The 17,029-nt window shown below is 39.4% G+C and overlaps 1 protein-coding gene across 5 annotated transcripts in view; it reads right to left on the reverse strand.

Annotated features, from left to right (window-relative positions):
• Positions 1 to 20: 20 nt before the first annotated feature.
• hnf4a (hepatocyte nuclear factor 4, alpha) overlaps positions 21 to 17,029 on the reverse strand; it is a 32,493-nt gene continuing 15,484 nt past the window's right edge. For 2 of the 5 annotated variants that reach the window (XM_077616354.1, XM_077616344.1), the window contains 9 exons: positions 12,487 to 12,661; positions 10,505 to 10,599; positions 8,817 to 8,923; positions 7,693 to 7,848; positions 6,137 to 6,224; positions 5,885 to 6,037; positions 5,560 to 5,796; positions 4,305 to 4,427; positions 21 to 2,664 (listed from right to left, as the gene is read on the reverse strand). In XM_077616354.1, the coding sequence (XP_077472480.1) occupies positions 2,522 to 2,664; positions 4,305 to 4,427; positions 5,560 to 5,796; positions 5,885 to 6,037; positions 6,137 to 6,224; positions 7,693 to 7,848; positions 8,817 to 8,923; positions 10,505 to 10,599; positions 12,487 to 12,635 (1,251 nt within the window). In that variant the 5' untranslated portion in view covers positions 12,636 to 12,661 and the 3' untranslated portion in view covers positions 21 to 2,521. Of the gene's footprint in view, positions 2,665 to 4,304; positions 4,428 to 5,559; positions 5,797 to 5,884; positions 6,038 to 6,136; positions 6,225 to 7,692; positions 7,849 to 8,816; positions 8,924 to 10,504; positions 10,600 to 12,486; positions 12,662 to 14,539; positions 14,714 to 17,029 lie in introns of those variants that run through there. The other 3 variants (XR_013304432.1, XM_077616335.1, XM_077616327.1) reach the window with 3 other exon arrangements.

Consider the following 17,029-nt stretch of genomic DNA (forward strand, 5'->3'; position numbering starts at 1 on the left):
GCTATAAAAAATGGAAAAGGTAAAAAGAAAACCTCGATTTATTGGTTGAGTTTTAGTTTGTACGGCTTTTAAGACAGTACAGGTCACACAAGGCACATTTGCGTTCACTTCCAACAAGAGATCAAAATACTAAAAACAAAAATATACATATTTAGACTGAAATCGGAGAACCCCCCTCAGTGTACCGGTTTTTCATTTTGAATTACAGAGGAACCTGAAATGTAAAAAAAAAAAGACAAACAAAGCACTAAACAGAATGCAAGCCCTGTAACATTCATAAAATACTAACATGGTGCGGTTGCCATGTCGGATGAGTTTTCCCGAGTTAAAAAACTCACAAAATAACTGTTTTGTTTTGTTTCACTTCTGGTAAACTGGAAAAAAAATCAGGTGTCTTATTTTCAGGACGATAAGTCGCTCTGGAGTAGAAACAAACAAGTTAAAGAGTGAAAAAAAGCGGGTTAAAAATCATTTTTTGCGGAAAATGTACCGTACGTTGTCTGCCAGTTAGCTAAAGGCAGCAGCTAGCATTAATTGAGTGTCACCAAAGCCGTTCAAATAAAATAATTGCCAAAACCATTGTCAATAACGAAAAAAGAGATAGAGTGCTAGCATAAGCTAGCTTTAGCATAGTAAGCTACTACGTTGGAGCACTTTGCCTAACTTTGCTAGCATTCATAAAGCCTTTTACTCACGGTTTTGGCTAACAGTCAACGCACTGACGGTCCCGTTAGCTTAGCATTAGCTGTAGTAGCTACCCGGGATCAACATTAGCTCCAACTACTACTACCAAGTTGTCCAGCTAGCCTCCAAAAAGTTCCGTCTAGGCCAGATATTTTTCCTCCAGAGACAATTTAAAGCTGCCTAGATTTATGTAGCTAATTTCTGAAGCTTGTGGAATAGTCGGGGATTAAAACAAAAGACAACCGCAGCCTGCCTGTGTTGCTATTCCAATGCAAAACAAACGATGGGGGCGGCCATTTTGGGGACGATAATAGGATATAAAACTAACTAGTTGACGATATTTACGTTCGAACACGTTAAGCTAATGACGGAAAATTAGTCGGCGTTCTTCGACTTTCATAGCACGCATTTCACTCACAATTTTGGCTAATAATACTCAAGTCAGACAGTCCCGCTAGCTTAAACTAGCTGTAGCATTAGCGTACGACTTCGGTGACTAGCTTCCGGTGTGCTACTTTCAAAACATTCCGTGTAGCTTCCGTTCACGTTACGTATCTTTGTTCCAATAACAATTTAAGACGGTTCAGATATATGGAGGTACTTTAGTGTCCCTCTGAACGTTTGTTAAAAACATTTAACATTTAAAAATAAAACATAAACAACTCCAGCCTGCTTATATTTCCATTAAAAGTCAAAATAATTCGACGTCCGCAGACTTGATTGCGGCGCTACGGTCCGAAATAAACGTAAATATTCACGAAAAATGCATTGTTGTAAAGTAGAATAAAAGCCTTCCGACTAAAGGAATTCAAATAAAAACGAATGTAGAACTTTATAAATGATATTAAAACGGTTCCAAATGGATCATCTTCATTAGTCGTTCATTAGCTTAGAGTCATACTTTGATTTGGCTTTTAATCTGTGCTTTGTTTATTATTTTACTTTGAAATTTGGGTTAGGAAGTGTCCTTGAGTGTCTTGGTAGGCGCTTTTTGAAATAAAAAAAATGGTTTATGATCCCATTATTATCGTAAAATATAGTCATTGATGCATGCGCAATAGGTTTCCTAGCTTCTTATTCAAAGGTCATGAGCACCCCCTGGTGGCCAATTTTGGTAACTTCACCGGTAGAACGTTTCAAAATACAGTGGTACCTTTACTTAGGAAGTGAACTGTCTCCGGAAGTTGTATTTTTCCCAAATAGAGCAGCATTTTACATTAAATTAGCATCACTTGTTCCACCATTTTTAATCCTAGCCACTAAAAACCTTTAAAAAGGATAAAAGTATACCAAATTTGTCTGAAATATGTCTGTAAGATTACAAAAAAGATTATTACCATATTTTCTCGCATATAAGCCGTATTTGTAACTAAAAAAATGACTGAATCAAGAGTACGGCGTATATGTACACTAGACTTGCTATACCCGTTTCCACCAGTAGATGTCAGCAAAGTAACATTTACTATTTGTTGGTTATTTTACTGGATGAATTAATTCCTTATGATATTGACCCTAATAATGTGAACCATGAATATGGAGGGGAAAATTCTGAACCAGAGGGCGGCTTATACGCGAGAAATGGTAAAATTCAATGATTTTAAGGCAATTTTAAGGGTGCGGCTTTGATGTGAGTAAATACGGTAATTAAGGCACCGCGTGGAAACATTCGTAAGTAGAGGCACTCGCGGTATTTCGGCGTTCTATAGGTCGCAAAGTATGAAAAAAATGGCGACTTATAGTCCAGAAAATATGGTTATTACGTCTTGTCAAGGCACTTACGGTAGCTACGTTACATTAAGTTTGGGTCAAGCGGACGGTTTTGGATCTTGGAGGGTCATCAGATGGCCTCTTGCTTGGTAATGGTGGGCTGAGGGATGGAGGTGGGCTGCTTGGGGACCGTGGCGATCACCCCCTGAGTTATTTTATAATGTTCCGAGCCGGAGGCTGTCGGTGGCGACGGGATGGGAGTTTCGGGAGTGGCTGCGAAGCACAAGACAAAGCGCAGTTAGAAATGGGACAAAAATACATGAGCCAGTTGAGAAATAACGATTGACACTTGTACCTCTACTTACGAATGCTTCTACTTACAACATTTTGAGGTTATGAAATACTTTGATATGCAAATGGGGGTTCCAAGATACGAAAACAAGATCCAAGTGATCAAATTTCCCGAATACGGGATGAAATAAAGTTCTGTTCTAATCTAATCTAAAATAAATAAACGAAGATATGATAAAAAAATAAGATAAACTAAGATATGATAAAAAAATAAGATAAACTAAGATAAGCTATAATAAACTAAGCTAAGCTAAGATAAACTATGCTAAACTAAAATAAACTAAGCTAAGTTAAGATAAACTAAGCTAAGATAAATTAAGCTAAAATAAGATAAATAAGCTAACATAAGATAAGATAAACTAAGATAAACTAAATTAAAATAAACTAAACTAAGCTAAAATAAACTAAGCTAAGATAAACTAAGCTAAGATAAACTAAGATAAGATAAACTAAGTTAATATAAGCAAAGCTAAACTAAGCTAAAAGATAAAATAAGATAAACTAAGATAAGATAACCTAAAATAAGACAGACTAAGATAAAATAAGACAAGATAAAATAAGACAGACTAAGATAAAATAAGATAAGCTAAGATAAAATAAGATAAGAAGATAAAATAACATAAAATAAGAAGATAAAATAAGAAGATAAAATAAGATAAGATAAAATAAGACAGACTAAGATAAAATAAGATAAGATAAAATAAGATAAGAAAAAATAAGATAAAATAAAATAAGACAGACTAAGATAAAATAAGATAAAATAAGAAAAAATAAGATAAAATAATGTAAAACAATCTAATCTAATCGAATTGAATCTAATCTAATTTTATCTAATATAAACTAATCTAATCTAACCTAATCTAATCTAAATCCTCCGAACGGCAATACGTTTTTTGTATACCTGATTTAATTTTGAAATGGTCGCGGTAGCGTTGCGTTCTGCTTGACAGTCTCCCTACACTCCATTGTTTCCCATCAATAACTCTCCATATTTTTTAACAAAAAAAATATTTTTTTTTGAGAGTGGCTAAAGCTTTATTTAAAAAGATTGGTGCAAACTAAACGAAGTTATTCATCTATGACTGATTTTGCATCTTCTAATTAATGCTCATTTGTTTGGAATCCATCATTTGAAGTTGTTTACATGTGTGCTTACATGCTAACGTTAGCTTCCGAATTACATCAATAGAAAAGGTTTCCTATTCATAATTTTTTCTCATTTTTGTCGTTTTTTTGAAGAACCGTGGCACTAATTGAAGAATTTTTATCTAAAACTCTGCTCTATTTTGATCCAATCCAAATTCTGGAGCCAATTCTTTTGGTAAACCGAGGTATTAAATTTCTTTTAGGCACAAGAGAACATTTCTCAGCTATTTTCAGAAAATTTCTCAGCGCATTAAACACGTTAGCAAAGAAAAACAGAAGCTTTCTTTCAGTGCCCGGCCCGGCTAATCCAGATCAGTTTGCGGGAACAATTCCCAGGATTATTACGATTATTCCGCCGAGCCTTTTCCGACCAAGCCTTGTCGGCCCCGCCCTCGGCCCCGCCCCTTTCTACGTACAGATTTGTCCGTTATGGATGGGCGTGGCCATGTTGCCGGCAACAATGACGTTGCTGCTGAGGTGTTCCTGAACTAGGTGCGGGTGAAGGGAGTGAGGGGCGTGCGCCGCTTCGTTGCCAGAACCTGAAACACAAACCGGAGTCCAAAGTGTGTCCAACTCGTTACGTTTGGAGGGTCGGCATGACTACACTTGATAGCTTTTCTGATCCAAAAATTGTTCTTTTTTCAATTAAAAAAAACGATTTTTCTTTCTTTATTAAAAAATAAATGGAAAGAGATTTTTTTTCAATACAAAAAAACGAATTTTCTTTATTTATTAAAAAAATAAATGGAAATGAAGATTTCTTTTCAATTGAAAAAAAAATGAAAAAAATTGAAAAAAAAATGATTTTTTTTTTCAATTAAAAAAATGAATGGAAATGGGATTTTTTTTTTAATTAAAAAAAAAAACAATTCTCTAGATATTAAAAAATGAATGGAAATGATTTTTTTTCAATTAAAAAATAATTCTCTTTATATATGTATTAAAAAATAAATGGAAATGGGAGATTTTTTTTTTGAAAAGTAATTCTCTATTTATAAAAAAAATGAATGGAAATTATTTTTTTTCAATTAAAAAAAAATGGAAAAAATGTTTTTTATCATTTAAAAATATCTCTATATTTGTATTTTTTTTTAATGAATGGAAATGTGAGATTTTTTTCATTAAAAAAAATCTCTATATATTAAAAATTTAATGAAAATTAAAAAAACCAATTCTTATTATATATCTAAAAATGAATGGAAATGGGAGATATTTTTCATAGAAAAATGAATTCTTGCTATATATTAAAAATGAATTGAAATGATTTTTTTCAATAAAAAAAAGGAAAAATGTATTTTTTTTTCAATTGAAAAGAAAATGGAAAAAAATGATTTTTTTCAATTAAAAAACGATTTCTCCCTGTATATATTTTAAAAAATGAATGGGAATGCGAGATTCCTTTCAATAAAAAAACCCAAATTCTCTTTATATATTTAAAAAAAATGGAAATGCGACATTTTTTTTTATTGAAAAAAAAAGATTTTTTTTTTCAATTAAAAAACGAATTCTCTTTATATATTTAAAAAAAAATACTGGAAATGCGAGATTCCTTTCAATTAAAGAAATCTCTTTATATAATAAAAAAATGAATGGAAATATGCCATTTTTTTCAATTACAGAAATTCAACCAAAAAAGCAAAAAACCCTCAAATATAATCTGTTCTTTCTCACCTCCCAGAAGCATCTCCTGCAGCAGATTATCAATCTTCGCCATCCCGAACAGTTTGACGAACTGAATCTGTTCGATCATCTGCCAAGTGATGCCTTGGAGGGTCGGCAGCAGGAGGAGCAGCTCGCCGAAACGCCCACGCGAGTCGTACTGCCGGTCGTTGATGTAGTCCTCCAAGCTCACCTGCACTTGATACCGCATCCTCTTGATCTTGCCCGGGTCGCTTAGACCTTTGGCATCTAGCCCCGCCCCCCAAAAAAACCATCCCGTTATTCATTGGCCCGAACTCGGACTGGGACTCGGTCAAAAACCTTCCCCTGGTCGAACCTGGGTCGAAGAAGACGATGGCCTTCAGGCAGGCGTACTCGTTGTCGTCGATCTGGAGTTCCTGGAACGGGACCACCAGCTCGTCCAGGATCCTCAGGGCCACCCGGCCCACTTCGGGTTCGGGGCAGTTCCTGGGGATGATGTGGTCGTTTCCTGTCGGACAAAAAAAAAAAAAAAATAAAAACATTTTTTTTAAAATCAACAAATAGGCCACGCCCACAACACGCCCTTTTTCGGGGGTCTCGCCCTCACCCAGCAAGAGCAGGTCTTTGAAGAGCATAGACCTCTTGGCGGCGCCCAGCAATAGGTGTTCTCCGGCGTGGGCTCGAAGCAATGCCACCTGGAAAAAAGGTGGAAAGGGACCATTTTGTGTCATTTGGGTGGGCGGGGCCAGACCAAAAGATCGCTAATTTTAGCTAGCATGTCGGTGTTTTTTTAAATGGGAGAAATCTGTGGAGTCCATTTTTTTTATGTTGGGAGAAGTGTTTGGAGACAATGCCAGCAAATGAGTGACCAGAAGCTAGCTTGTTGGCTAGTTAGCGAGCTAGCTATGATACTGTTAATGATTGCGTGCTTGTTTTTTTGGAGGGTGAGGGAAAAAAATGAAAGGGTGGATGAGATTTGGAGTTGGTGTGCAAAATGATTTAAAGGAACGTTTTTGGAACAAGACTGTGTTGTGATTTGAAATGGCCAATCGTGGCCCTGGATTTTCAGATTTAAATCCGAATTACAAATCAAGTCAGAATATTCTAAAATAATACCAAATAAATGAAAATAAATAAATGAATACATAAAATAAAGAATAAAAACATAATTAAAAAATGAAAAAATAAAATAAAAATATATACTTAAATAGATAAAAATAAATGAATATAAATAAATAGAAAAAACTATAAAAAATAAATAAAGACAGAAAAATAATACATCAAATAAAAAAATAAATACATAAAATAAATGAATAAATACATAAAATGAAAAATAAATAAAAATAAAAAAATAAGAATAAAATAAAAATATATAATTAAATAGATAAAAATAAATGAATATAAATAAATAGATAAAAATAACTAAATAAAAATAAATAAACATACATAAAAATAAATACATAAATAATAAATAAAAATAAATTAAAAAATTAAATAAATAAAGCTAAAATAATAATAAACAAAAACAAATAAATAAACAATAAATAAAAATAATGAAATAAATAACAGAAAAATTAAAGAAAAATGAATACATAAAAATGAATAAATAAAAATTTGACCTGATGCTCAATTCCCAGCTTATTCTCAGATGTCAGATGTCAAATGAAGCCGTAATTCTGACTCCTCACTTTTTAAAGCCTGAATTCTGACTTCAAGAATCCCGAGAATCACGTAAGAACTCTGAGAACCGAGTCTGAATTCTTATATCTAACGTCCAAATTCTGAGCCCAAATTTTGACATCCAAATCTAAATTCAACTTCATCCCCAATTTCCCCAAAGTCAAACAAATCCACAATTCTAATCCCTTTTGACTCCAGACTTAGACAAAAAAGTCCTCTCCCTATTTTAAAAGTCCCAATGCCACGGCCACGTTCTTTCTCCTCTGCATCGAGCCCGACTCCCCCGAGCCTCTTCCCCCCCCTCAGACTCTCAAGCGGCCCCCGCCAGCAGTCATATTGTAACCCAACAGCGAAATACATTACCACCCGCCATTTAATCATTGACCTCCGCTTCCACAACTTGTTCGGGTGGACAAACGGACACGGTTCGAGTTGATGAGTGACCCGAGCGCGCCCCGTACATTGCGTCCGGGCCGGTCTCACCTGGTCATCCAGGGGCAGGTCGCAGAAGGCCGGGATGTACTTGGCCCACTCCACCAAGACCAAAAGCTGCTGCTTCATGGACTCGCACACGTCCGTGATGGCGGCCATTTTCTTGGTGCGGACGTCGCCGTTCAAGACCGGACCGGGGGAGGCGATCTGAAACGATCCGACCCGGACGTTAGACCTGCTTTGTCCGATTTTGTATTTAAATGCAATTTTATAATTTTTATAATAATTTGGCGGTGAGTGCGTCGGGCTTGCAGTTCTGGGGTCGAGGGTTCGATCCCAGGTGGGTGCTCACTGTAAGGAGTTGCCTCGTTGTTGTTATTTTTTGTTAAGGCGGCGGTCATGATGGTTGTGAGCGTCAAATCGGGCTAACGTCGCATTTATCCTCACAAAAGGGTCGCGGGGGGTGCCGGAGCCTACCCCAGCCGACGAGGGGAATCATGTGGGGGACACCCCCGAATGGGTGGTTGGCCAATCACAAAGCACGAGGAGACAAATGACCGATTATTCGCAGCTAGGAGCAATTTAGCTAACTATTAGCCTAGCATGCATGTTTTGGGAATGTGGGAGGAAAGCGGAGTAAAGAAATTCTCAGTTATTTATATTTATTATATTATTTATTTTTATTTAGCTATTTTTTTTGTATTTATTTATTTATATTTATTATATTATTTATTTTTATTTAGCTATTTTTTTGTATTTATTTATTTATATTTATTTTTTGATGTATGTATTTTTATTTAATTATTATTTATGTATTTTTATGTATTTATTTTATTTATTTATTTATTTATTATTTTTATTTTATGTATTTATTTATTTTTATGTATTTATTTTATTTATTTATTATTTTTATTTTATGTATTTTGTTAGTTTTATGTATGTATGTATTTATTTTCATTTATTTATTTTTTATTTATTTATTTTATCTATCTCTAAAAATATCGCTAACAATCCATGAGCTAACTCGTTAGCCTCAACAAAAATGACGGATGAAATGATTGAATTGTTACTTTTCAGCTTTTGAACGATTCCACTACACCTTACCAAATAAAATCTTGCCTAAGCGGCCATTTTGGAGGATTGTGACGGACGATTGGACGCACGATTGGACGCACCTGTCTGGAAAGCACGTCGGCTTGGATGAGCGCGTTAATGGAAGGCAAGCTGCTGTCTTCGTAGCTGGATCTCCTGGTGCTGATTCGGTCTCTTTCATTCTGCACTGCTGTGGGCGGAGACCAAAGACCGCGGGGGTGCTTCAGTACATTTCTATGGGAAAGCTCGATTTGACATACGAGTACATCGACATACGGGCTCCGTCCCCGGAACGCATGAAGCTCGTATCTCAAGGTTTGACTGTATTCAGGCCCAAAAATAAAGATGCGATCTGATTGGCTAATTCCGCCGATTTCCACCAATGGCGAGCGAGCGAGACGAAACGGCGAGAAAAACAAGGTTTATCAGCGACGGCCATTATTGCCCCGCCAAGTGTTTGCTCAGCATAATCTTCTCGGCGATCATTAACGACGAGTCTTCTCGCGGATGTCGCAACACCCTCGAGCGAGCGCCGAACTGTCACTCCAGAAAAGGGGCGTGGCCACGTAAGGCGGCGCATCATTTTGCGGCCGACTCGCCAAAGTAAAATGCGTTGATTTTATGTTTGCTGCTAAAAATCCAAAGGAGGGTTGAGAGATTCATTCATTGTTCTCGCAAGGGTCGCAGGGGGTGCTGGAGCGTATCCCAGCTAACTATGGGCACCCTGAAACCAGCCAATAGCGGGGCACAAGGAGACTAATGACAAGCAGCTATCGTAGCTAAGGGCAAATTAGCATGCAATTAGCCTAGCAACGTGCCAAATATTTTCGCACACAACACATTCACACACACACACACACACACACAAAAACGCACACAAAAACACACACACACACAAACACACATTCACACACACATACACACACACACATATACACACGTATACACACGCACATATACACACGTATACACACACACACTATCACACACATACACACACACACAAACACATTCACACACAAACACACACAAAAACACACACACACACATGCACACCAACACACACAAACACATACATACATACACACACAAACACACACATATACTCACACTTATACACACACACACACACACATACACAAACACACACATACACACACCAACACACACACACACACACAGACACACAGACACACACGGCATGCATGAAAGTCTGAAATGTACTACAAAGTAGACGGCTTTCGGCTGGAGTAGAACAGGCTCTTGCCATATTTTTTTATTCTAAGACATTAATTAATCGTTTCCTTATAATTTTCTCTCATTTTGTGTGTTTCATCACATCTTTCATATAAAATTGGGACACTTTAACCCATTTTAAAGGGTTTAATTGGTAGTTGTGTGAGGATCGTGGAACCAATGAGAGAATTTACATATAAAGTACACCTCTACTTACCAAATTTTCAAGTTACAAAAAGTCTTGGAACCAAATAATTTCGTAAGTAGAGGTGCAACTGTACAAGAAAATGCAAATTTTATAGTCATTTACCCACTTTTAAAGTACAAAAAAAATCAGTGCCGACGCTACGTTCCTATTGGTCCGTTCGGGACTCGGCTCTCTCACCACCGGGTTCCATATTTGAGCTCAGAGCCATATATGCACCCATAAAAAAGAGCCACATGTGGCTCCCGAGCCACAGGTTCCCTCCCCCTTTGGGCTAAGCGCTCGTCCACTGGGACGCACCAAAAAAGGGGGCGTGGCCTCCCAGCTCACCTTCTTTCTTCATGCCGGCTCTGAAGCATTTCTTCAGTCTGCAGTATCGACATTGATTTCGCTTGTCTTTGTCCACGATGCATTGTCGGTTGAACCTGCGCAAAAAAAAAAAATGCTCAAATTTGATTGGTCACAAAAACGTCAAACTTTTTGCGCAAATTTGACCCGCCACCAAAACCCTCAAAGTTTTTGGTCAAATTTCACCCATCGCAAAAGAATCGCAATTTGAATAATGCAGCGCTTCGCACTTGTTCTCTCTAGCGCCCCCATACGAACATTTCAATATTTGACCCCGCCCCCTACCCGAGAATATTTTTTAAATTTTTCAATAAAATTCTAAGAAACCAAGTCAAAACAGCAATAGAGAATAAAAGGACAATATGAGTGCTAAATTAGCCTAGTATGGATGTTTTTGGGATGTAGAAGGAAACTGGAGAACCCGAAGAAAAGCCACACAAGCCCAGTGTGAACACGCAAACTGCACACATTGACTGTGACACACAGCTAGGGACAATTTAGCGTAGTTAGCCTAGCATGCATGTTTTTGAGACGTGGGAGGAAACTGGAGTACCCGGAGAAAAGCCACCCAGGCCTGGGGTGAACATGCAAACTGCACACATTGACTGTCACATACAGCTAGGGACAATTTAGCGTAGTTAGCCTAGCATGCTTGTGTTTGAGACGTGGGAGGAAACTGGAGTACCCGGAGAAAAGCCGCGCAAGCCCAGGGTGAAATATTTTTCATAAGTAGAGGATCACGGTACATTGAATTAGCATCATTGCTTCCGCCATCTTTAATACGCTATTGGTGTGTTTTAGGTTATAAAAGCGTCAATGCCTTTTTATGTTTAGCGGTTAGCGAATCGGGCTCACAGTTCTGAGGCCGTGGGTTCGATTCCAGTTGGATCCTCACTGTGTGGGGTTTCCATGTTTTCCCTGGGCTTGTGTGGGATTTTTTCTGGGCACTCCGGTTTCCCCCCACATCCCAAAAAACATGCATGCTAGGCTAATGTTGATTGAATTAGCCATCTTTAATGCTAGCCACAATGCTAAACCCTTTAAAATTATGCATTTTTAAAAATGAAATATGTACGCAAATCTATATGCTATTATATGTAGGCAGTCCGGTGTAAAGTGGTTAGCGTGACGGCCTCACAGTTTTGAGGTCAAGGGTTTGCTCCCAAGTGGGTCCTCACTGTGTGGAGATTAAACATTTTCCCCAAGCTTGCATGGCTTTTCTCTGGGTACTCCAGTTTCCTCCCACGTCTCAAAAACATGCATGCTAAGCTAACTGCACGCTAAATTGTCCCTATTTGTGTGTGCCAGTCAATGTGCAGTTTGCATGTTCACTCTGGGCTTGCGTGGCTTTTCTCCGGGTACTCCAGTTTCATCCTACATCCCAAAAGCATGCATGCTAGGCTAACTCTATGCTAAATTCTCCCTAGCTGTGTGTGACAGTCAATGTGTGCCGTTTGGGTGTTCACCCTGGGCTTGTGTGGCTTTTCTCTGGGTACTCCAATTTCCTCCCACATCTCAAAAACATGCATGCTAAGCTAACTGTACGCTAAATTGTCCCTATTTGTGTGTGCCAGTCAATGTGTGCAGTTTGCATGTTCACCCTGGGCTTGCATGGCTTTTCTCTGGGTACTCCAGTTTCCTCCCACATCTCAAAAACATGCATGCTAGGCTAACTACGCTAAATTGTTCCTAGCTGTGTGTGACAGTCAAAGTGTGCAGTTTGCGTGTTCACCCTGGGCTTGCGTGGCTTTTCTCCGGGTTCTCCAGTTTCCTCCCATGTCTCAAAAACATGCATGCTAGGCTAACTGGACGCTAATAGGTCCCTAGCTGTGAGAGATTGGTTGTTTATCTCCTTGTGTCCTGCGATTGGCTGGCGACCGGTTTCAGGGCGCCCACCCCTTGGCTGGGAGAGGCTCCGGCACCCTCCGCGACCCACTATTTTGCCTGAGCGGCGGGAACGGTACCTGCAGGAATACATGTGGTTTTTGCGGACGCTGCGGCGGAAGAATCCTTTGCAGCCGTCGCAGCTGGACGCCCCGTAGTGTTTGCCCGTGGCTCGATCCCCACATATGGCGCACAGGCTGCCCGCCGTCAGGTGCCCGCCGCCGCTCATGTTGGCGCTCTCGGCCGGCGAGGAGTCTGAGGGGAGGAAAGACCGCTCGTTATTGCGATACATATTTGGACATTTGACTTGTTATATTGGGATCGGCCATTTTTTTAATTGAGGAAAATCCACTTTACCCGCATATAAGCCGAATTCGTCGGACAAATAAAATGACTGAATCGAGGGTACGGCTTATATGCGCATAAAAAGAGGCCATGCATGGAACTGCAAGGTGACAAAGATGAAACGCCATGACGTCATGACGCCATGACGTCATGGTGTCATGGCGAACTTGGCCGATATGGTCATTTATTTCCAAAATAGAGAAAAGATAAACAGATAAAATGCTACAAAAAACATTTATTTTGACGTTTATGAATGAAAATCAAGAAAAAAATAAACAATTCCACTCGCGTCCACTAGTCCGCAGTAGTCAGCTGACGTGCCCCCCGACATAAAGAGATTAAAATGATCTTTTGGGTATAATCTTATATATTTACATGTATATGTTTTCAGTAATTTATTGAGTACTGGATGAATAAAGTTTAATCTAATCTAATCGAATGAATATGTATTGTCCCTGAGATAAATAAATCAAAGTCAAACTGTGATCTGGTGCTTGGACACACGAGGGCGCTGTTTCCTAGTTTATGTGCTAATTTGATGATTGTATTCGTAAATCACGATTAAAGGATTTGACATCATCAAGTCGTTTTCTTAATAAATATGTAAATCCATTAATTTCATTAAACAAAATAATTCTCGATAAAACATACTATATATATATAAATATATAAATATATTAACACTAACTGCAGAACAAAAAGAAAATGTCCAGCGACAATTAAAAAAAATAAAAAATGAACTCCATTTATTATATCACATGAGTTTTTCTATTAAATAATCCATCCAAAAATATTTGTATTAATATTTTCACCAGCGAAAACAAACAATATTTTTTTAATAATAATTGAACATAATTAGTTTGCACCGTTATTTTGTGGTTAATAAATGAGTCAAAAAAAAATAAGTTTTGGCTGATAACGTTGAAATTGGGGGGAAAGCCTATATCGTTTAAACTTTTTTATTTTATTTTGAAAAACAACAGGACATAAATAAGAGGCGATCAACAAGAAAGATGGATTGGAATGGTTTAAAAAAAGTGGATATTGTTATCATTTAAAAAATGGGGATCAGCAAAAGTCAAGATTGACAGCTCAGCCTTTTCAAAAGTTGGGACATTTTGTTAAAAGGGACAAATTCAATACCCGTGAAAACGCCAACTATTTCTCAAGCTACGGCTGTAGAACACCCGCATAATTTTTAAAAAAAATAAATCAAAATAAAAATCAGTAAAATTCGAGATCGACAAAAAATGCTCAGCCTTTTCAAAACTTGCGAAAATTCCAACAAGAGCTAAACAAAATACCCGTAAAAACGCCAAATATCTTCCCCCTTGTTAACATTAGAACACCCGCATTTAAAAAAAAACTGGGATCAGCAAAATCCGCGATCGACAAACAGCTCAGCCTTTTCAAAAGCTGCAAAAACGCACAAACACAACACCCCTAAAATCACCAAATATCTCCCTCCCTACTGCCATACAACACCCAAACATTTCCCCCCCCAAAATCAACCCCCAATCAAAACAACATCATCAAAACTCAATGCATTTCCAAGCCCCGAAATCCCATCATTCACCTCCATATTAAACCCCTACCAAAATCCCACTCTAAAAAATATCACCCCTCCTCCCAAAAATCAAAAATCCAACACTTTCCTCCATCCACACCACCCAATAAAAGTCAACATTTTTTTTGGGCCATCCCGTCCACTCGAGCCAAAGGTCACCAAACGCCGTTAGCGTAGTTAGCGCCGTTAGCGGGTGAGTCCGAGTCCGAGGCGGGTCTCACCTGCGCCCATGGCCAACACGTGCATGTTCTCAAACTCCAGCGTGGTGTACGCCGGGTCCAGGGCCTCGCTGTAGTCCGCCATGTCCATGTCTGCCGCCGTCCTGCCGTCCTGCCGTCCTGCCTTCTTCCCTGCCGTTCTGACACTGTGACGGGAAGGCTCATCCGGGGCCAACTAATGTCAACCCCCCCCCCCCCCCTAACCTCCTCCCTCCCACACCTTCTTCTTCTTCTTCTTCTTCTTTCTTCTTCTTCTTCTTCTGCTCTTCGGGGCTCCACCCAGACCCAAACCCAGACCGCCTCCTCGTCAGGAGACCCGAGCCGGCCCTCCCAGGGGTCCCGGGTTGATGGTTAACTAAAGTCAAGCGCTGTTTTCCTTTCTGTCTATCTATCTATCTATCTATCTATCTTTCTTTTTTTTCGTTCTCCTCCCTTACTGAAGCACCCCCGGTGTCCAAGCGGAGGGACAGGGGCCAGACCCGGACTGCCTCAACCCGTTTTTTTTAAAGAGATTTTGTTTTCCAAGTGCTGTGATTTGTTTTTTAGAGTTTTGTATGAAGGGGGAGTGGTTAGCAAATTGGCCTCGCAGTGCTGGAATTCAGAGTTCGATTCGAGGTGGGTCCAAATTTGCAAGTTTCTGTGGGTTTTCTTCCGGGTTTTGGATTTTTGGGTTTCGGATTTTTGGATTTTTGATTTTGTATGAAGGGGGAGTGGTTAGCAAATTGGCCTCGCAGTTCTGGGGTCGTGGGTTCGATTCCAGGTGGGTCCAAATTTGCATGTTATCTCCAAGTTTCTGTGGGTTTTCTTCTGGGTTTTGGATTTTTGGGTTTTGGATTTTTGGGTTTTGGATTTTTGGGTTTTGGATTTTTGGGTTTCGGATTTTTGGATTTTTGATTTTGTATAAAGGGGGAGTGGTTAGCAAATTGGCCTCGCAGTTCTGGGTTTCAGGGTTCGATTCCAGGTGGGTCCAAGTTTGCATGTTATCTCCAAGTTTCTGTGGGTTTTCTTCCGGGTTTTGGATTTTTGGGTTTCGGATTTTTGGATTTTTGATTTTGTATGGAGGAGAAGTGGTTAGCACTTTGGCCTCGCAGTTCTGGGGTCGTGGGTTTGATTCCAGGTGGGTCCAAGTTTGCATGTTATCTCCAAGTTTCTGTGGGTTTTCTTCCGGGTTTTGGATTTTTGGGTTTTGGATTTTGGATTTTTGGGTTTCGGATTTTTGATTTTGTATGAAGGGGGAGTGGTTAGCGCTTTGGGCTCGCAGTTCTAGGGTAGTGGGTTCGATTCCAGGTGGGTCCAAATTTGCATGTTATCTCCAAGTTTCTGTGGGTTTTCTTCTGGGTTTTGGATTTTTGGGTTTTTGATTTTTGATTTTGTATGAAGGGGGAGTGGTTAGCAAATTGGCCTCGCAGTTCTGGGGTCGTGGGTCTGATTCCAGGTGGGTCCAAATTTGCATGTTATCTGTGGTTTTTCGTCCGGGTGCTCTAATTTCCTCCCACATTTCAAAAAATATTCATGCTAGGCTAATTGTATGCTAATTTGTCCCTCATTAAGAGCGATGGGTTGTTTCTCTCGTGGTGCCCTGCGATTGGCTGGCAATCCATTCTGCATTTGTCCCGTCTGCTGCCTAGGATAAGCTCCATCCTAGGTGGGTCCTCAGTGTGAAGTTTGCATGTTATCCCCACGTTTATGTGGGTTTTCCTTAGGGTGCTCCAATTTCCTCTGTGTTCAGTTTGCATGTTCTTTGCTTTTCTCCGGGTACTCCGGTTTCCTACCACATACCCAAAAACATGCATGCTAAGCTAATTTAGCACTCTAAATCGTCCCAAATGGTTGTTTGTCTCATCTCTGCCCTGCGATTGGCTACCCACTGATCCGGTGTGTCGCCCCACGTGGTGACCGTAGTCAGCTCCAGCACCCCCCGCGACCCTCGTGAGGATAAGCGGTACAGAAAATGAATGAATGAATGATTTTTGGGGGGAGCTTTCCTGCTAATGTTGCGCTAAGGGGGATTTTTTTTAAAAAAAATCAAGGTTTGGCGAGGTGGGGGTTGTTTTGTGTGGTTTTTTGGCGGCCTCGTGGCGCAAGTGACACGACACGACACGGCGGGGTAAACAGTAGCGGCGTGCTGTGTTTGAAGAGGAAGCGGCGGGTCAACGATCTGCAGTTCAGTCGGCGGCGGCGCCGCTAATTCATTTGAATTTTTAAGATTAAAAGTAGCGTTTTACGTTTTTAATGAAGGGGCATTTTATAACGAGTAAGCGATTTAAAAGAGGAATTTTTAAATGATGGGGAAAGCAAAGTAGTCAATTGTTGAATTGATTAATGGCTGACCCCAAAAACCAACAAAAAAAGGAAAAAAAGCGCTAATCCAATCAGAAAGCGACGTGATTAGCACTAGCCATTGTGATCAACTCATGTCAAGCTCCGCCCACAATTGCAAAAGATAGAGGAAGTTATTTTTCAAGTCAAATGTATTTGTCTTCACTTCACCAC

This window comes from Stigmatopora argus, chromosome 1 (assembly GCF_051989625.1).
Source record: "Stigmatopora argus isolate UIUO_Sarg chromosome 1, RoL_Sarg_1.0, whole genome shotgun sequence".
Taxonomy (NCBI): domain Eukaryota; kingdom Metazoa; phylum Chordata; class Actinopteri; order Syngnathiformes; family Syngnathidae; genus Stigmatopora; species Stigmatopora argus.